General features: G+C 41.2%; 2 protein-coding genes across 3 annotated transcripts; both read right to left on the bottom strand.

The window, feature by feature from the left end:
* Positions 1 to 1,433: 1,433 nt before the first annotated feature.
* wnt8b (wingless-type MMTV integration site family, member 8b) lies at positions 1,434 to 6,928 on the bottom strand. Its single transcript, XM_023278251.3, has 6 exons — positions 6,704 to 6,928; positions 6,001 to 6,034; positions 4,796 to 4,934; positions 4,079 to 4,204; positions 3,824 to 3,966; positions 1,434 to 2,694 (listed from the first exon to the last, which is right to left on the bottom strand). Exons 1-6 carry the CDS (start codon positions 6,772 to 6,774, stop codon positions 2,125 to 2,127), a joined length of 1,083 nt encoding a protein of 360 aa, XP_023134019.1. The 5' UTR covers positions 6,775 to 6,928; the 3' UTR covers positions 1,434 to 2,124.
* A 2,486-nt stretch (positions 6,929 to 9,414) lies between these two features.
* On the bottom strand, positions 9,415 to 21,191 carry scdb (stearoyl-CoA desaturase b). Of its 2 annotated transcripts, none has more exons than XM_023278268.3 (6): positions 21,035 to 21,191; positions 17,209 to 17,451; positions 14,402 to 14,532; positions 13,830 to 14,035; positions 12,571 to 12,803; positions 9,415 to 11,041 (listed from the first exon to the last, which is right to left on the bottom strand). In XM_023278268.3, exons 2-6 carry the CDS (start codon positions 17,432 to 17,434, stop codon positions 10,842 to 10,844), a joined length of 996 nt encoding a protein of 331 aa, XP_023134036.1. In that variant the 5' UTR covers positions 17,435 to 17,451; positions 21,035 to 21,191; the 3' UTR covers positions 9,415 to 10,841. The 2 variants fall into 2 exon arrangements, with proteins under 2 accessions (XP_023134036.1, XP_023134037.1); XM_023278269.3 differs by having other exon boundaries at positions 20,983 to 21,135.
* Between the last annotated feature and the right edge of the window lie 167 nt (positions 21,192 to 21,358).

Genomic DNA, 21,358 nt, shown 5'->3' with positions numbered 1-21,358 from the left:
TTACTGTCCGGCGCCTGAGGTTAAATCTCCAGGTTGAGCATCATGCTATCTTTATATGCTGCCTTCTAGAGCGATGCCCTCTTTGTCTCAGCTGCTGATGCATAATTGAGCAGGCGAACAGATGTGTAAAAACTGCTGAGCTTTACAACAAACATGGTTTTCATGTTCAGCTTTTTACTTCAGTTTTTGGGCAACCTTGTGCTGTGACTCACTGCATGACAGCATGAGGAAGAAGTCCAAAGTTTAATCCAAAATAGTTGTCCTAATTGTATTTTTGCATTACCTTTGACTATACTGAATGAGTCTTAGTCACTAACACCAGCAAACTGCAGAACCTCCACAGAGCCGCGGGGCTAAAGCTTTGGTATGCCGGATCTTTTGTTGCTGAGAGGGTTTTGCTGCATGCCAGGCCGAGCAATCCAGCCAGCCCACAGGGGTCATCAGAGGAGAGAGGAGTTTTGATTATGATCATTATTTGGTAAATAAGATGTCAACAAGGTGTTTCCTTGACACTTTATTGAGTAAAAGGAGGAAGGTGCAGAAATGAACGCCCCCTTCTCAATGGGACCTCTAATCTCCCCTTTCATGTCTCTTCTCGTCTGAAGGGTTTCAGCCTCGGCTGCCATGTGCTAGTCTGCCTGGGCCTGGCGCTCCTTACTTGCAGGTGGGGTGAGTATCCTGGCAAGCATGTGTTTATAAAACCCACTTGTTTGGGCACAATACTTGAACTAACTTCTTTTGAGCGAACAGTGTGAATCTGTGCAAAGCCTTTTCCCAAAGTCCTTTAGAAGGCGACAGCCCATTGAGAGTAGAGAAGAAGGGATTACCTTCCTCGACAGTGGTGCATTTCCGAGAGAGCTGATTAGCTCTGCATTCATTGTTAAATCGAGCAAAGGAAGGCCCTAGAGGAGTGAAAGGATCCAAATAGGTGGGCCCAGAAATAAAACAGCCACAGGAAGCCTTGCACAGGCAACCCAAAGTTTTCCCAACATTTCTTTCCCCCACTCCTAAGGAGGTGCGGCGTGAAAAAGAAGATTAGCATACAAAATTAGAGGCGGGATGATTTTTAAGGGCAACTTGCCTCATGCCCTCCACCCCCAAGGCCCTACTCTGTCTGGACAAAGTTAATTAAACTAGTATTAAACAGTGAAGAAACTTCCAAGCGCTCAGGAGTTAGGGGGCTCTTTGAGGATTACCATGATGAAGGAGAGAACGGGAGGTATTTGTTGAGGCGAAATTGAGAAAGGCGTGTTGGAAGGAAGAGTACGCTGGAAGGTTGTCTATTCTTGTTTGTTTGCCCCAGAGTGTCCTAACCCGAGTGGGAGCAGACTGTGAAGACTGTGGTCGTGTTTACTCCAAACCATGAGGTATTACTGTCACAAAGAGTTGTGTTAAAGAAGGACGGCCACTTTCTTCAGGCTGAATGATATACACGACTGAAGGATTTATTATTCTTTCATTTTAATAGAAAACAAACCACAAAGGCAGCTAAGAATAAAGCAAAACTAGGAAATGCTGTGCAATAAATTAACAATGTACAGTACAAAGTGCTTCATTTTATGTACAATTAAATACAAGAAGAGGGCAGCAAAGGTCAGGATGATGGGAGAGCAAGCTTTTGTCAAAAATGGCAAAATATTTCTTTGTAAAATGAATTCAAAATTTAACAGCGATAGTTGAAATGTACAAAGAGGACCTGACAAGTTCTTGAAAATGTGGATTTTAAAAGTAATTTATGCCAAACTCCAATCGCTAGACCACTCATACAACTGTTTCCAAGGTTTTTGGGTCTGTATGAAAATAAATAAACAATGCTGTGGAGAATTTTCATGTCAGAGAAAACCTCTTCAAATGCCCAGTGATTTTTCAAGATGTTGTAAAAAATATAAAAATATATCTTAAATACATTTATACCAAAAATCCTACAAAAGTTGTAAAACCGCCCCTTCTCATCTCCTCTATCATGTGGCTTTGTGCACGTCCCACTGACATGAACTTTTAATACAAAATGGACACAGAAGATGGTCTGAAATTACACTTGTTTGCTAAGTTTTAGCCCAAAACACACACTAACAGATCACGCATGCAGAAGCTGCAGTGGTACGAACATGATGACAGTGATGCTCAGTGCTTCTTCCTCAGTCTGAGGTTCTTCCGACGGTTGCTGGCGCTCTCGTTCCTTCCCCTCTGACCTCCTCTCTTCACACAAAAGTACTTGGTCACTGTCTTTCTGCACTGCTCACACTTCACCGCGCAGCACCAGTGGAATTTGCAATTACAGCTGGACACCATCTCGGCTTTGCGTTCCTCCACAGCGAGCCCACACTCTCCACAGAGTCTCTTGCAGCTCCGCTTCTCCCACTTGCTCAAGTTCTTGCCCTTCTTCAGGCACTCGCGGCCTTCTGTGCCCGCTAACCCCAGGGTGCGATTCTCCAGGCAGTAATCGGGGGAGTCTTCGAGGTGGACCAGCTCCTTGCGAGAGATGGAGCTGAAGGTCTCGGCGATGGCTCCTCGGCTGGCTGCACTGTTCCCAGCACCTCGCAGAAGATCCACTTTCAGGGCCCTGTGGTACTTCTCCTTCAAGTAGTTCCCCACTTCTCTGAACTCCGGCAGCTGCAGCCAGCAGGTTTGGGTGGTGCAGCTTCCCGACACCCCATGACACTTACATGTCCTCTGCATGGTTCCCTTCACAGCCTGGAGACACAGACAGAGAAGATTCACGTTAGCGTTTACAGTGTTGAAGTTGTGATTTGCTCTAAGTGTCATAGGAAGCAGCATCAAAGTATAAAGTGATTGTGCTGAACACACAGCAAGGTACAAATGTGTGACATGTTCCTTGTTTCTTGATTGATGTGTTGTGAGATTAATTGATTGTATTCTCAGTTTTCTCCAGTCAAGTCAAAAAAAAAGGGATGAATGCACTGAAAGGAAGTTTCTTTGTCGCCCTCAGTGTCTCCTGACTTTACCCGACACGAAACAGCTGTCGGTTGAAAAGGGGCGTTTTCTTTTGGCGAGGAGGGGATGAACTTTCTGTTGAGGTGAGGCTGAATCAAAGTTTCACATCGAGTCCCATTGTCCCCCCTAGTATAAATAGGAGTATTTATTTAGCATGTTCATTATCAACATGTTTTCCAGAGTGAGAAGACCCAATGGAGAGTCCCATTGAGTGGAGAAATGAAAAAGAAGTTTTTCTCTCTTTCTATCCCCATTTTTTTCTGTTACAATGATGCTCCAGGTGCCATGGGGATCCCAGGGCCCAACAGGGGGGGGCAAAGGCACCGTAAACAAAGAGCACTTCAGCTGCATGCCTGTGGTCCCCTCAGACTCCCCCGGGGCCAAACAAAGACCAACATAAATGTGGGATCCTTATTGCAAGAATAAAACTAAACACTTATTTTAAAAAGCAGAATAATACAGAATGCTGTGCAATGTCTGGCTCCCCAGGATCTCTAATTAAGCTTGCACCAGTGATCCTGAGATTCTTGAGTTGAGGTATTGTCATAAGGAGCATTCAGCACGGGTAAATAGGCCCTTCTGGTACACCGAACACACTGTTATTATTGGGGACGAGTGGCACCTCACTTATAGCAGCGTGAAAGGGATGCTTGGGTGGCACACTCAGTGTAATTCTGAGCAGGGAAAAATGATTCAAAAGGTGCTTTACACTCGCCAATCAGTTGGAGGGCCATGAGAGATTCTCAAAATTTCAACCGAGCTGCCACCCAGTTTAAATACTGTACGGCTTAAATTAAGGTGTTAACATTGTATAATTGTACCACATCTTATACTGAGGGATTGTTGATCGAAGGAGCACCTACTGTACCTTGCGCCCAGCCTCGTTATTGTGGAGATTCATAGCTGCTCGTGCATCCTGCCCAGTCTCCAAGGCATCAACAAACTGTTTGGAGATTGCCTCGCCAAAGCCGACGTTGTCACTGCAGCCGCCCCACAGCCAACCATGACCACCTAGGAGCAAAAAAAACAGAAAGAATTATTGCTAATAATTCTTTGAAAAAAAGCACAAATGCTCCATTTTCTGCAGCAGATATTTGTGTACAGGTTTGTGCGTTTCTCTGACCTCGTTGTCCATTCCTGCTGTCATCGCAGCCGCAGTTGTCAAAGTCTCCAAGGCTGCAGTTTCTGGTTAAGGTGTACATTACACCGGCAGAGCTGATGGCGTGGACGAACGCTGTCTCTCGATTTGCTGTCAGCAGAGAGACTCATTAAATTAACATACTCTCGTTGCATCATGCAAACCACTCAACGCATCTTCTCCTCTCTGTAAGGGCAATTAAATGCAGAGCTAGTTTCTGTTTTGCTTGTAAATGGCTTGAAGGAATGTATTGGTTAACCTCCTGTGTTCTGTTCTGTTATCATGGAAGCACCTTTGATTCTACTTATAAAGTGCACCTAAATCAAGCAGCTTTTGTATTACCTGCCCAACACATTGGCCTCTTTGTCCCTGCAAACCTCAATGTATTGCATTCATAAGCTGCAGATAGAGGCGGTGATTCTGTGGGGATGTTTTGAAATGGATTAGCGTGTTTGTTCTGCCTCTAGCAACTGTAACTATCCCAGAGGCTGATGAATCTTTTGACTAAGCAAACATTTCTATTTCACAAAGGAATAAAACCCTCCCCGCCAGCACAGAACCTTGGGACAAACAGAAGCGCGGGGCTACAAAACACTTTTTTAAACACCTTTGGCAATCCATTGGCCGTGCTTCCCATCTGGAGCTGGGATCTCGCCCTGGTTGCTGTGCAGAGAGTTAAGGCTTTCTGGTCTCTGGACTTACCACTGCGCAGGCTGCTGTGTGTGGACAGCTGCAGCGCTCTCTCGGGGCAGTTCCAGCGATCCCATGCAAACTGGTATTTGCACTCCTCAATGCCACTCTGAGCTCCGGCCGCCACACTGCTCGAGTAGATCAGGTATGCCTGAAGCAGCAGAGAGATGATGTAAACCCAAAGAATTATACGCGTACATAACCACATTATGTTAATTTACAACAAAGACAATTATTTCAAAATATGAAATGCTTTTAAAGCGTCTATTATGATTTGATAGCCTGTAGATCCACTGCAGATGACTGAAATAAGGACTGTCTTTGAAGAAGAATTGTCTGATTTAAGTTTTTGCATCCTGTCTAAAGAATTCAACCCAAATAAGTAGCATATAAATTGCATCAATAAATCCTTTCAGACAGATACCAGAGTCAGTAATTCTATTCTGCAACCCTAAAAGAGTCCGTGCGGCTGAAAACTGTTCCCACAGTTAAACTTTTGCAGCTATTTTTGAGTCTTAAACAGATCCAACAAGCCATCAGAGTTCTTCAGAGAATTTCTGAACTAAACTTGAGTTCAGAAGAACCAGCAGTATCTTCTTTTTACATCTACATCTTCCTACTGTTGACCAGTACATAACCTAAATGTGGGAGAAGTGGACCAAAGGTCCTTAATGTTTTGGAGATTTGGATCATGGTTTTTCTGAGTTCAAGACAAAAAAAAATCTGAAGTGAGTCAAACTGAACTCAGACACATACTTTTTAAAGTCTATCAGAAGCAATGAATGCAACAACTTGTCGAACTTTGTCCAAACCAGTACGCTCTGTGCTTGGCTTTCGCCTGCCTCTCTGCTGCTTGTTCACACTGTGTGAATGATAATATAACTAATATGTCTCAAGTGGCCTTCAGGGAGATGGAGTACCACCTCTTTCACTGGCTCACTAATGATGACCACCCACTACAGCAGTGCCTGCCCTTGCCTCTTAACACATTCAACCCTCGAATACACAGAGCCTCTGAATAAGGTCAAGTGTATGGAGGGGGGAAAAGAAATCACAAAAGGCCAAGAATATCACTGATATAGTGCCATTGTTGCATACAGACAGGTACCGTAGCTTGTCCATACACTTGAGTTAAGATACCAACAAGGAGCACGGTTTCTCTCCCTCTCTCTTTTGGGAAAAGGAGAGGAGAAAAGATCAAAAGAAAGTTGGCTTACCTTGGGTCCAGTCATCAAGAAATTATTCACTGACCTGGAAAAGAAGACAGCTTATTCACTGGGGGAAGCTCAGTGTCCTTCACAAATTCCTTCGCTTACATCTCACATTAGTGCACTTTGTAACATGTTAAACAGTGACACCGGTGGGCATCCAAACCTAAGTGAACCAAACTGCTGGAAAGTTATGGAAATGAATGAGCCCAGACACCCTAAGGGCCACAAAAATCTCATTCTAGTCATATTTTTTTTTAAGAATGCTGTAATAAATTTGGGAAATTCATGGGTAAAAGTCATCATGCTTACCATTATAAGTGTTAGTAAATCATTATTAAATGCTTTAAATGCATCATGGCAGCAGTTTTAAGTGTTGATAGGCTGCTGATTTTGGTCCAGACCATCCCTGTTTTCTTTAGAATCAGGCCTCAGAACCAATTAAAAGGACATTTTCACCAGTTCTCTTTTTAAATGGTTTAAAACTCATCTATAAAGCATCTGTAAATGATTTATTAAACATTAATAAAGCCATTAATCACAGCTAACAACCCATTTATAAACGCATGTTATTAGAAACTTCCAAAAAAAAATCTTGGAAATTTTCTAATTAAAATTATGTGTACCTCTATGTGTTCAATCAAGCAATATTAAGCCTATCTAATGATTGAGGATGAAATGCATGAAAATTTGAAACAAAAATCAAACTTACCAGCAGCAGTAGGACCGCATGTGAGCAAGGAGAATGAAAACGTAATAGAAAACCTCCCAGTGCAAGAACATCCTGACAGGTGAGCTCGTCCAAAGCCTGCAGACGCCGTGGAGATGGAGAGGAGACTGAGCGAGCAGCACATGAAACTTCACCAGGGCCTTCCAGGATTCAAGGAGGGGGCTCTGAAATGGAGCTGCTCTCGTCCCAACAAGAGATTATCTGCTTAATTAAAGATTTTCCCCCTTCTTACCCTCTTGGCCAATCAGAAGTATTGCAGCAAGGAGCGACTGAGATGATCAAAAAGGCACCCTGGGCCTTCAGGGCCGGGCAACGGTGAGCTCCCTGCCTCCATTCAAGAGCGGAGGAAGATCTGTTTAATCCCACAGGAAAAGTGTAACACTGATCCCCCGAATTTCTGCTCGGAATCAAGGTTTATTCAGGATATCTAACGCGCAGCTGATTGCCGAGGATTAGTGGGAGATAGGTCTGTATTTGAATTGTTAGTTTGATAGGACTACTAAAAAAGTAATTCATGGTTTGACAAAGGTGTGATTAAATCAACGTGTATCGCATTGAACCACGGGGACTATTACTCAGCGAGGACGTGCACAGACCGTTTAATTTCACGTGGAATAGAACTGCAGCAATTAAATCACAAATTCGGTCATATTTTCCAGAGAAAATATCCATTCTTTACAAAGGAATGAGCTGCAGGTGAATGCGTAAAACGTGTCCATCTCCGTTGCGCACAAGCGACGCGCAGTTTAATTTGTTAGAGCTCAAGGGGATGCGAGTGTTTTGTAGTATTTTCTGCACATTTCTGCAATTTTCACGTTCTTCCACAGTATTATAAGGTTTTCTAATTCACCACAGGATGATTTTAATTGGTTTAAGTGCCTGGAGAGTTGAAAAGAGACAGTTTCTCCGAGTGATGATCCCCCCGGCAGAAAATAAAAGGTGGATTGGGACACAGTGAAGGCCTACAGCTATTGATTAGATAGCCGTAGAGACATTTGCATCACTAATCCAGACGGTCCTTTCCTAACACTGGATGAAGGGTTGTTCCCTTAATAACCCAGTCTGACCCTTAGGTCCCTTTCCTTTGGCGCAGGCAGGCCTTTTGCAATCTTCTTGTGTGCAAATTAGGATTAGAGGAAGAAAAAAAAGTGATTTGAAAGGAGGGGGAACTTCTGAGGGATGTTTTTGGATTAAGATTTAAAGTGAAATGACAAGTAAACTTACAAAAGCATCACCAAAACAGAGCAGTTGCAGGGCCATTTAGTGAATAAGTCATTGCCCAAGAGTCTAAGCCAATGTTCTATAATTGTTCCAAGTAGTTGCACTAAAACGGGACTTTAACTTTTGCACAATTTTTTGGGGAGTAGAATTTATAATTAGGCATAATGGGAATTAATACAGGCAATCCCAAAACAAATATACATGCTTTAAACTTGGAGTTAATTTATCGGAATCATTTCAATCTACCTAAATTTGACTCAGATTTGATTCTGATTCTTCTGTAAATGATCAGCAGCAGCACTCTCATCGAGCTTCAGCTGTCTGACAACAGTGAACTGTCTGAACTGTAACACTGAGGTGCTGCATGCCCAACAGAGGATGGCCTGACAGTCAGCAGCCAATGGACAGAGGGCTGATGTCACCGCTGGGGCCACAGAGATCAGCAGTAATGACACCACTTACACATTTGGACTCAGACAGGTGGCTGCAACCCAAAACAGACTGCAGAATTTTGATTTTCTTCCAAATACAAATGAACATTTAATGCTTTTCCACTGACTACAGATCACTACGATACTACCTGATTCTGTCACTTGCCATAAATTATCTCTCCAACAGAGGGAGCAAGTGCAAAAAAAATCTTCAAATGGCTGAAGGTTCTTTGATGCATAAAACCTTTTTATAACCCAAGGAAGTTGCCGTTTTTTGTTTGTTTTTTAAAAAATGCATGAAATACCGGTACATGGTGCAATTCTTTGGAGCTAGTTTGTAGGACACAATGAACTTGTAGAAGAGCTCAAGAAAAGCTCAAACCATATCTGCAGATCATGTAAAATTGTGTAAGTGGTGACAAGCAAACTAGCAACATGTGAGGGAGACACACCAGCAAAGCATGAACAACAGAAGTGGATCTCTATCAGCTCAGGCATGCAGGAAGGAGACAAGGCTTTCAATTTAAAAGTACAAAATGTCTGAAAAGAGGCGAGGCAGATGCTAGAGCTGCAGTGATTGAGCAGCAAGATAAAGAGAAAAACATGCAGAGACTGTTAACTCCTGTTGGATCAACGTATTGGATCAGTATGCAAATGCATGCTGTGCTTTCATTGTACAACTGTCAGTGAAGAGTCAGTGATTTTGGCAAAGGTCAAAAAGGTCAAATAGCACATGTGACGATGCTATTGTAGTAAAGTCTTTATTAGTTTCCCAAAACCAAAGATTATGTCCTTAAATATCTTAAATATTCATTTACTATCAGAGCAATAAATGAACCTGAAATATTTAAATTTAAGCTAGATAAGAGGATTTTGAGTTTTTTCTTGAAAAAATTTACTCAAATAGTCATTAATAATTAATTCAATAGTATACAACCAATCAATTAACTAATCATTATAGCTCTACAGTATTAAACATCAAGCTGACAGCAGCTTGTTTCTTTATTGTACAACTGGTTGGAAAAAATGTAACAGAAATGGTATGATCATAGTTTTTTTTATTCAGTATAGGAATAAGGAGTATTACAGAATTCCAACAAAAACAGCAAAACATACTTGGTCACACGTAGAAAATTTGGTTTATTTACGGTACATACAATACATACAAAAACATTCTCTGAAAAAAATGTGCCGTTTTTAACACTGTAGAAAATTGTTGCTCTGTAAAAGAGATTACAATGTTAAGTTTGAATCTTGTTTCAGAGCAAAGTATTTGTTTGATTAAGGATTTGTTGGTTTTTATTATAAATGTGAGATTTTTTTTTTTTCCCCAAATGTTCCTCAAAAGCGGACAGACACCAAACAATGATTAAACAGAAAAATTCAAGCCCTAATTTATTTCTAGAACTTGCACTTCTTGACTTTTGTTCCAAACAGGTGTGCAAGCCTCATAAGGCATTTTGGGAAAAGACTCCTGACATGTTTCAGTAATATCACGCAGCACGAAAGGTAAATGCATCTTCTACACATGCCTCATTGGTCTTATCTGAGGGGAGATCATGACTATTTCAAATGAATACAAAACAAATGCAAAGAATCATGATTTAGAGTGAGAAGTTTGATTTAATGTTGCAGTCCAGAGGCACCTACATGAAGAGGGCTAATGATGAAGTCTGAGGTGGCTTCACATCTCAACCGGAGGTATAAATTGCACCAAACCAGAGAATTTAAGTCCCATTAAGAGCCCCCGGAACAGTTTGATGTCAAAGTATCCCCAAGTATTTGAACTGCATCACCCAGGGTCACCCAGCTATGACAAATGGGGACAGGTCAGTAGAAGGCTGACTATCTTGATGTTGGCCTTGAACACAGCAGCTTATAGTTCAGTAAGACTACTAGCTTACCCAAAATAGAGAAAAGCTTAGCTTAAAGTAGACAAATATCAAGATATAACTCCACTCTTCATGGAATGAAACAAAGCATTACTGAGAAGTTAGGGCAACAAAAAAAAAAATCTTCAATCTTGCCTGCAGAGAAACCTCACTATTAAGGGTTTCAATAAAGCTTTCAAAGTGCTGACGACTATTAATAAATAGCAAATTAATAAATACAATGTACAGTAAATTATTACTGCTTTGACACACTGCTCAGACAGACTTGCTTTAACGTCCTAAGGTGGCTTCATTCTCCTTGTGCCTGTTTGATATTTTTGTGAAAAAGCTGTGCTTGCACATGTAGCCAAGTCACTACCTGTGGCTAATAGTCGGTGAGGACACTTCAAAACTTAAAGAGACCCACGCATTTTAGGGGAAGGTCTACAACTCTTTAAAGCCAAAATTAGTCTTGAGAAGAGGTTTAACATACAATAAGAAGCAAGAGAATCACCAACCCACCAGTGAAATGCAGCTATAATTGTTGCTACCGTGTGTCTTGGTTCGACATGTTGTATCAGGTGCCGATTTGGGAGCTCAGCCACTTTTGTAGCTGCCATCACCCGTTCGCTGCACGCGAGCAACGATCATTTCCTTTGAAACCCTCCTGCAGTCCTTTGCCAAACCCGTGAAGCACATGAGGTCGATAAAGGCTGTGGTGAGATTAAGCTTGCAGCCAAACTCACTGGTGGCGTAGTCGAAAGGGAATGTGTGATGGTAGTTATGAAAGCCTTCCCCTGAAAGACAAAAAGAACTTTCTATTATTCCGAGCACATCACAGGATTGTGGCAACGTGATAAACAGATGCAAACAGCATGTGACTGGTAATTTGATTTAAGGCTAAGTGGAGGCATTGTGGACTTCCTAAAAGCTGACAGTCACTTTATGCAATTCACAAGCTACTTTAGTCTGACATATTATACTCTACTGAGACCAGTGACACAAGGTAAAACTGTACACCTATCTGAAGTGGGGTGAAACTAAAACGTTACTTTTACCTTCAATCACTGGATGTAATTCTGTGGAATTCTAAGGTTTAGGAGTGATTCACCAGTATGTATGGAGCTGCACTGCAGACTGCAGTCCATGTGTACAATTAGAAGCAAGGTCCCAGCTAGCTGTCATGTTCAACATGCGTCATTCGTGAGTCTGCATTCTGTGGTCTGTTATCACTGTGACACCGTTTAGCTGTCATGTCAGTGTCCACATATAGTAGTCAAGTAAAACTTCATCTTATCTTTTATCAAAGTAGAATCAACACTGCAAACAATGAGAAAAGATATAACAACTTTAGGAGATACTGTAACTACAAATCCAAGGGAACAATGCAGTACAAACACCTGATGGACACACACAAAAAAATGCATGTTATACATACTGTATGTGTGTAAACCTAACAAAATGTATTTTTTTTTTTTTTTTTAGGTTTTTTGGGGGGGGTTTCTTTAAGTTAATTCCAAAACTCTGATCTAGTGTTTCCTTGATGACTTCCACATGAAATAGGCTACATCTATAGATACAAACTTCTGGTATTCAGTAGTAAACAATCCAGGATTTTCAGATTTTATCATCAGAAACTAGCAAATGTGAATTTAAGACACTTTACTACGTGTGTTTTACTAAGAATGTGTTTACTACAGCTGGTCTTGGTGCTTTGGTACAAGCAATTCTTGTGGAAAAACTGTGTAACAAGTTAAATGACAATCGCTGGGAGGTGAAAATGACTTCAGTACATAATTGTTTCCAGCACACTCCTCCTCCCCATTTACTCTCAGTAGCAAGAGAACATTTAGTTAGTTGTACGGCAAGTTTGGTGCAAGATGATGTAAATTCTGGTAACATTGCATGGAAATACAATTGAAATTGAAATGTTTGCCAGAATTGTGCATTCCTTCGCAATCGTTAGCTAACTTGTGAAGTTAGTAGTGTTTTGCAGTCAACAATGCTCAGTGCTGTTTGCAGTGGTGCCAGCCATCACAAAGAAAGTCTTGTCTCATGGGAAACAATGTTGCTAAAAATAACAACAGTGTACAGCTCTCAGAAACAACTAAACATATAGCTTGAAAGTTGACCAGTTCTGCATTTGTAGAGCCCTTTTACAGACACCCGACTGAACAGCCGTAAGATTACCCAACTGTGGCTTGACAAGACAAGTGATGAAAAGTCTGTTCAAATATCCCTCAGACACATAAAGACACTTATGTAGTCACAATGCAGTAGAAGCACATTGTCATAAGACAAATAACAGTGAGCAATGAATCCTTACCTATGGCACTGAAAGCAACCATTGGGTTTTCTCTCGGGTTAATGGTCTTGTCATAAGGCCTGTTGCCCCAGATGTGTGCAGCGCTGTTGACCAGCCAGGTGGCATTAAGCACCACAGCGTACCTCAGGACTCCAGGGACGAAGTATCCCACGGTTAAGGATTCACCCCAGAAGTACCAGGGTACCAACGTGGGTAGAAGGAAGCAAAGGGTCACCACAGACAGCTTGTAGTACCTAAAATGAAAGAACAAATTGTATCACTCTCACTTGGCCATAATTCAGTTTGATGTCAAAACTCACACAATACATTCTACAATCCAGTAAAATGCTCTGGATGCAAACGAAAACGACATCAAAATCTGTACCTATATCAGGGTTAAAGCTCCCATAAAGGCCACAAATGTATTTCTTAGCATAATTATCTGCAGATAATTTGCACATTAGTTGACTGCACACAGTCGACAAGAGCTTCTGACTGGGTGGCTCTGACCATTAATCCCCTTTGTCTGAGAGCAGAAGTAAAAATCTGGGACTGTTTCCAGGGGAGTAGAAATGTTGGCCAGTCAGCTGATACTAAGTGGACACACTATGAAGTGTTATCATGGTGACTGTAACTCTACAAGTACAACATCCTGCAGAGTCTGAGCAGGAGCGGAAATGACTTTTGATAACCAGACTAAAAGTAACAGCACAGCCTGGAATCTGTACAGGCTGTAGCTATTCTGCATTAGTGATGCTACATTCAGTGCCCTTGACACCTGATGGTGGAGCTCGGTGTTGAAATTTGTATTACATATCCATGAACCATGAGGTTTTTGTTACTTTTCCTTGATTTCAACCACAAAGTAGTTGTGACAGTGAGATGATTAAGGGAGTGTCAACCCGCAAAATGCCATTCTTCTTGCCGTTTTGCATTAACGTTTTGTCTGATACACTGAAGAAAAATAAAGTGCAGTTCATATTACTATTTGCAAATAAGTTCAATGAAAATGTACCACCGTAATTCAGGTGGCATTTTATTTTTCCCTCAGGAAAGCACGCACTCAGTTTACATTTTTGCATAGGCAAAATAGCTGCAGAGGAGATATGCTTACTGCAAAACAATAAGGAAGTACTAAAACTGGTAATTCTGGTAAAGGGTGGCAGTAGCTGATTACATGCAGTTGTTATGACTGACAAAGATCTGTTTTGTCTTCTTTTTTGAGCTCCTTCCATGTTTGACAAGTAAACCGCAAATCAATCTCTGTAATGTTTTCTCACCGTCTTTGGAACATAACCACTTGATCTGCCTTCAGGTCTGACAGTTCCAGCTTCTTTCCCTTTTCAATGACGTCTGGATGTTTGCGAACCAGGAGCCAACCAACGTGAGCGAAGAAGAACCCCCGTTTGGCATTGTGGGGGTCTGCGTCTGTCTCGGAGTACTTGTGGTGGACACGGTGGTCCCTCGCCCATTCATAGATGTCGTTCTGCACACACAGAGACAGCCAGAGATAGAGATGATTATGTGAGGCACCTATAGATAATGCATGTTAGTTTCAGATCACCAGATTAAGGTCAGTGATCGGGTGGTGGAAGAGCAGTAATGCATATCACTCAGATTACACATTTTTTTCCTAATACTGTTATTCAGAAAACTATGGCAGTGCCACTTCATTTTTTAATAAATGATTGGACAAGTAAATATGATAAATGTCAAACATTGACTGCGAACATAAATGCTGCAGAATATAAATAAGGCACTGATCTTCATATCAAAAGTGTAACTGCTGCCAAGTCAGGAATGGGAATTCATGTGAAATATGTTTAAATATTTACACTGTTGTCCGTTTTACCTGAAACGCCATAGAGTTGGCGAGAGCGAGGAAGACTCGCAGGGGAACAGAAGCCTTGTAGGATCTGTGGCTCCATAATCTGTGTGCACCAGCAGTCACACCGAGAGCACTGATAAAGTAGCACACTGCAGCTGCAAGAGAAAGAGAGAGGTGGAAAAGTGAGGCATCTCATGGGAAACTGTCACCACTGCACGGAGATAAATTTTACACCCATGAGCGCAAAGTCACTGGGACACCATGTTCTTGTCATAACACTCAGCCCTCTTTGTTCAGAGAAAAGTCATCTATGCAGGGAGACGGGATGGTGGGAACACACAGGTCTGCCCTCACACTTTTGTTGTTCTAAAACTGCTGAATGCATTTCTATGTGAAGCCTAGACAAGACTTGTCCAGGATTTGAGAACCGGGGGCTTCTGATTGGCAAAGAGCATTCTGTGGTGGTGTCACGCAGCTCACAATGGGATGTCTATAGGAATGGTGATTGTGCTTTGTCTTCCCCAGTGAAATAATATGCAGCTCAGCATTGCAAAGAGAGGGGAAAATTATGCAGTGCCAGACTGGAAACAACGTTGAGATTGTTCAGGAATTTGAGTCATGCCTCACTTGTCTACATTTATAGAGCACAAATTCTAATTATTCAGCAAACTGTTTGACAACTACCACTGAAATTCAAATACTTCTAATTTGGGAGATGCAACAATCAGCCATAGGTTTGAGCTCTGAAAGATGGCAGAAGCTTAGAAGCGTGGACATATACAGAAATTAAGAGTATGCTCCCTCCTGATTTCTTTTTTTCTGTGTTTTTGTAAATCTTGACCACAAAAAGAGGGTACACATGATACGAGTTTTAAATGACAAGTCTATGTATTGAAGCTAAAAAGTTATCTAAAACCAACTTCTTGTGTGTGATGAAGTGTTCGCCCCTGAGGCTAGCTCCACACTAATAGCTTTTTATTTTAAAATGACATTTTAAAAACAAAGACACTCCCTGCATTTTGCAATTCTTCCAGAAATATTCTCAGTCCAAGCCTGAAAACACGTATTACATGCCAGTGTAAACAGAAACCAGAGGGCCGAGATGCAGTGTTATGTGACAGGAGGATACAAACCAGGAAAGGACATGTGGACCTAATCAGGAAGTGAATGAGGGTGTTTGCACCATTGTTTCCAAAAGTGACTTAAGTTTCTGAAAATCTTTCCCTGTGAGGAGGATGTAAAAAGCTTTCCAAAAATTGTGTGTAGACAAAAGATCAAAACACATAGAAATGACCATGTTTTTTTTTTTTTAAATCCACTTATTTGCTGACAATGCCTTACCTACTATATCAAAATGAAAAAAAAAAAAATAAATAAATAAAAAATCTACCAAACTGATTACAGCTGGACGAGACTCACGCAGGTCTCTCTTCTTCAAGGCCTGTTCAGGCAAATCAATATGTAAAACAGGGCATTTTCAGAAGCATGAAGTTAATTGGTCTCACCATTAACAAGCTATGGCAAAATCAAAAGACATTTCTGAAGAGGGACAGGTTACAAAACCTTTCCTTAGGCTCTTGAACTCAACAGGTCAAAAGAAAAGTGGGAACCACAGTGAACATCTGCATAAGTGTCCCACTTCCAAGTTTCATCCAAAAGCAGTGTGACCACTATACAACAACTCGTCCAAGAGGTCACAGAAGATCCAAGAAAAAACACCTGAGGGATTGCAGACCTCTTTCACACACAAAAAAAAAAGGGTCTATGTTTATTACTCTGTCTAAAAAACACTGGGCAACGTGGCACCCATTTGAGGATGGTGAGACAAAACTCACTGCTTACCCAGAATACCATTACTGTTTGTCTAAATTTTGCTACAGCGGATGACTCTCAAGTTGTTCCGGAGAATGTTCTATGGATTGATGAACACTATAACTACAGTCAAGCATGAAGGTGGTAATATATAATGTTGTTTGGATGCTTTGCTGCTTCCGGACAGCTTGCCATTATTGATGGAAACATAAATTCTTCTCTCTTCTAGAAAATTCTAAAGGAGAACTTCAGGTCATCAATCTGTGACTTGAAGCTCACGCCCTACTCGGTTACACAACAGGACACTGATGCCAAGCGTAATAGTAAGTGCAGCTCTGGATGGCTCAAAAGGAATAAAATTAAAGTACTGGAGTGGCCTAGTCAAAGTGCTTGACCTGAACGTGATTGAGATGCAGTGGCCGGACCAGAAATGAGCAGCTCATGCTCTCAAACTCTCCGATGTGGCTGCACTAAGCCAAGAAAAGTTGATCAGATATCCAACCACAGCAATATCAAAAACTGAGCTCTGCTTTCTGGAAGCATTCGGTTGCAGTTGTTGCTGCTGGAGGTAGCACAACTTGCAATTAAGTCCAGGAGAGCAATAAGTTTGTCACACTGGCATCCAGGTATTAGACAGCCTTTTTGTTTTAACAAGTACAATCACAATTAAAACGTGTGTTTTGTGTGTACTCCAGTTGCCTCTGTCTTATAATGAAGTGGTTTAAGGATGTCACAGAGTTCAGTATGGCAAACGGACAAAAACAACAGAAATCAGGGAGGGTTGAATACTTTTTCACTGCCCAGTATGCTGAAAATTACAAGGCCAGAGTGACTCATTCTCCATTATGCCCATTGGCATGATCCCTCGGGCTGTATGCACTGTAGTTAGCAATGATAATACAACATCAGCACATTCTGTTCTCTGACTCTGGCCCACAGCAAGGAAAAACAAACAAACAAACAAACAAACAAAAAACCCTGCACAGCTCAGCCTGCTACAGTATTTACAAAATACTTACTCCATGCAAGAGTAAAAGGCGATGCGGAGGGAAGGAGAAGCAGTCCATACAGCGCACCGATATGTAGGAGGGACATGAGTATGATATTTCTCCACACCAACATCCTCGGCGGTTTCCCCTCTTTCTCTTTGTAGGTGTCGTCAAAAACATCATCCGTAGTCTCTGCCATGGCACCTCCGTTTTGCTGCTTGTCGGCGTGCTGGTTCCTGGTTTCGGCTTCGGTCATTTTTTCCTGTGGGGGCCCTGTTGTAACAGCAGTGCGAAAAGGGCGAGATGTTGCTCAGTTAAATGCGCACAGCGGGATGCAGAAACGAGAGAGGAAGGTACGGCGGCTGGCTGTGTTCATTCAGCAGCGCCGGGCTCGGGTAGTGGCTGCAAGCATGCCTGTCTTCCACTGCCATATCAAGAGTCATTTATCGGGTTTTTTTTCTGTTGTTGGTTTTGTTCTTTTTTTTTTTGCATTACGCTTTAATCCTATTGGCATTGTTTAAATAGTAAATAGCCCACGCTTCACTGTCATAAGTTACATCACTTTCCACCGCCTCCTGATTCTCTTAGCCAAGCGACTTATGACACGTCGCTGCTGTATGCGACTTTTAAACTTTTACATGTGTGTTTAATCGGATAGTAGTTTTCCACAGCATACAGGTGATGTTCCACCAAGACAATTCTTAGTGGTAGAGTTCAGGAAACAGGTCGTTATGGTTCCACCTGTATATCATAGACAACGTTGAAGTTCGACTCACGTTCGAGCAAGTTAAGGAAAACGTTAAGGGAAACTTAACTTAGACCTGATTCTCCGATTTGTGTAGTTTAATGACACAACATTAGACATTTTAGGTAAAGCCAAATGTATGGAACAGTGATTTTTGTCCTTTCTTTGCATCCAGACCACATTAGACCAGGTTCAGTTCCAAAACCCCTTTTCTAATGTAAACTGAATTCTCCCCCGAGGCAAAAAAAAAAAAAAAAGTCAATGATTTGTGAAACCTTTCATGAGTATGTGGAAATGCAAAAATAGAAATTACAGGGTTTTTTTCCCATCTGGACCACATTAGACCAGGTAAAAAAACAAAACGAAATAACTATTCCCACAGAAACTGTGTTTGAAAGACTCTGTAAGTTCTGTATGAAAGTCTGGTACTGATTTGACTTGTTTATATGTAGTGACATTCTATATTTGTGGTCTAATGTGGTCCAGATGCACAACAAACTGTCAAATGTCTCTTTATTGCAAATAGCGTAAAGGCTTCACAAATCAGAGACTGTGGTTTCAAGATTCTGAGCCTCTCTGGGCTAGTTTAGTTCTGATTTGATCCATCCAAGCACAGTGGTTATAGACATTTTAGGTAAACCATCAATGCTGTCTAAAGACCACTTTCAGATTTGGGGAACCACGTGTGAAAATGCCAAAAAGGAAGCTTTCACTTCTTTATTTCCATGTAGGCCCTTAAACCAGGTCTAGAACTAAAGGAGCACGGCCATTAAAATGGATAATTCACCATGAAAAAAACAGCAGGGCTGCTTTACTGCACCAGACATGCACCATGCTTGGCAAAACTTGGGTGTTTTCATTATTGCTTGCTGTCCAAAGGTTGTTGGGGCTTTTAAAATACTAACACACAGACAGTGGAAAGGGAGGAGAAAGCAGTGTGATGTGTGCACACAATAGCAGGTTTATAGCTGCAATCTACATCTGATGAGTCAGAATGGGTCCACATAAAACACGGGTCCAATTCCAAAGGTGTTTGAAAGACTCTTCAATCTCTGTATGACAATCTATTCCAAAATGATAGTGTTATGTGTTAACTCCGGCTGCAACTTGGATGGTTTTCTTGATTAGTTTGATCAACAAAATATCTGAAAATAGTGAAAAAAGTTGATCTGGTAACATCCTTAAATGTCTTGTATGGTCCACAACCCAGAGATAGTCAGTTTACTGTCAAATAGGAAGAAAAAAAATTGAAAATATTCTAATTTAAAGAGCCGGAATCCAAGAATTTGGACTTCTTCTTAGAAATGTACTAAAAATAGGTTGCGATTACTTTAATAGACCACAACTAATCAAATAACTGTTGCAGCTTTTGTGTTAAACTGTATACTCTCCAATATTTCTTATATACAGCATGTTTGTTTTACAAGTCTGTCAGTGTGACAGTCCTTTTCAGATGCAACTGCTGCAAATTCAACCATCTCAAGATTGTGTGATATCATGACGTGATATCTTGAGTGGTTCCAACGTTGCCAAAATGTGAAAAAAAATTAAACTTCCCTTTTCTTGCATTTTAACAAAAATAAAGATTTCACAAACTAATGACTGTGATATAAAGATATATTGTAGCTCATGTGGGATAAGGTAGCCTAAATTTGAGCCATTTACGCATTATGGTTTTAGATTTGTACCTGGTCTGATGTGGTCCACATACAAAACAAGCCGTGAAACCTCCCTTTTCTGCAGATTTAGAAAATAAAAGTTTAACAAATCACTCACTGGGGTATAAACACTTTTTAGCAAGGCAAAGCAAGGCAAGGCAAGTTCATTTGTATAGCATCCTTCATCTCCAAGACAATTCAAAGTGCTTTACATAAAACATTCAGAGCATTACAGTGAAGTGCAGATCGTTAAACGCTATCATGCAGATTTCATGCATAGACACATGAGAAAAGAAACGTTTTTAACCTGGATTTAAAAGTGTCTACATTTGGTGAAAGTTTGATCTCCACTGGCAGTTTGTTCCACTTGTTTGCAGCATAACAGCTAAACGCTGCTTCTCCATGTTTAGTCCGGACTCTGGCCTGGACTAGCTGACCTGAGTCCTTGGATCTAAAAGCCCTGCTAGGTTTGTATTCTCTGAACATATCACAGGTGTATTCTGGGGAGTAAACCGTTCTGAATAATCTAATTCAGTTTAGACCTGTTTTCATGATCTTTACCTGGACTACTGGGGTCCAGATGCAAAAAAAAAGTAGAGAAATGTCCCTTTTTTGCATCATCGTACATAAAATAACCGTTTAACCAGTTTGAAAGTGGGTTTATTAGGAGTGCACTTCAACTGTTACACATGGTTTTATAACATGAAGATTAAGTGTCCCTGAACTTCTCCCTTAACTGCCTAGTGAGAAGCTACAAAACAGAAACTGACTTCAGCGTGGTGTCTGGCAGGCATATGAACTCGATGTAACACACCCACTGCCACACAGAACTTCTCCCCACGGACCATGTCGCTGTAGTGATGCCACAGTGAGCCGAAAACTACTACTGCAACCAAAATTTTTATTTTTTTATTTTATGTTTTACCAATACTCCAAGCACTATTATTTGTTTCGTAACCTTACTGTATTATTTTTTAAAAAATGTTTCTAAAATAAACTATTTTTAAAAGGCCACCGCACTGTTCTCTCGTTTCCGGTCGCTTCTTTGACAGACGTTATACGTTTCCGTTCTGCTAAGCTAGTTATACTGAACTAGCTTAACAAAATAAAACCGTTAGCCGTATTGCAAGTTTGACCACTCACACTCAGTACACCACGAAAATGAGCGTGATATAACGTATTTTTACATCAGTTTAGTAAAATTATAAGATAAAATTTCTTACATTAATATTATATAAAGTTAAATATATCGGCGAAACAGCGCTGACGTGCTATTTAAGCTAATCTATTTAGCTGCTAGACGCCAGCATCCCAGTGTGGGCAGCTCCCAGTGCAACCTTAATGTGTCTAAACACCACTCTTATGTTACTCTCTTCATTTAAAAAATGCATATTTACTCACTCTGTTCTCTACCAGTCGAGGCAGGTAAGCTGCTGCAGAAACTCGAGCTCACCTGAGATGTAGGTAACGATGAGAGCAGGTGTTCGTTGCTCCTCAGTGACTGGTGTCCTCCCAGTGTCTCTGCCGAGGCTGTTTAAAAGCGCTCGATTGAGAAACTGATGCCATCGACTCTGGATGTCCCATTGGCTGTTTCCTTAACTGATGTTTACCTCCCTCCCCACTATCACAGTCACATTTAGGACCATAGCTGTTACCCAATCTTTCAAATCAGCATCTTGATCTCAGTTTGATACTTTAATCTGATAAAACGTTGCAAACAAAGGTCAACTGATCTGACACCATGATGTCATGCAGTGCCATGTGGCCATCTAGAAAT

Source organism: Amphiprion ocellaris, chromosome 16 (genome assembly GCF_022539595.1).
Source record: "Amphiprion ocellaris isolate individual 3 ecotype Okinawa chromosome 16, ASM2253959v1, whole genome shotgun sequence".
Taxonomy (NCBI): Eukaryota; Metazoa; Chordata; class Actinopteri; family Pomacentridae; genus Amphiprion; species Amphiprion ocellaris.
Note: the sequence above shows the minus strand (reverse complement) of the source record. Positions and strands in the feature narration are given on the sequence as shown.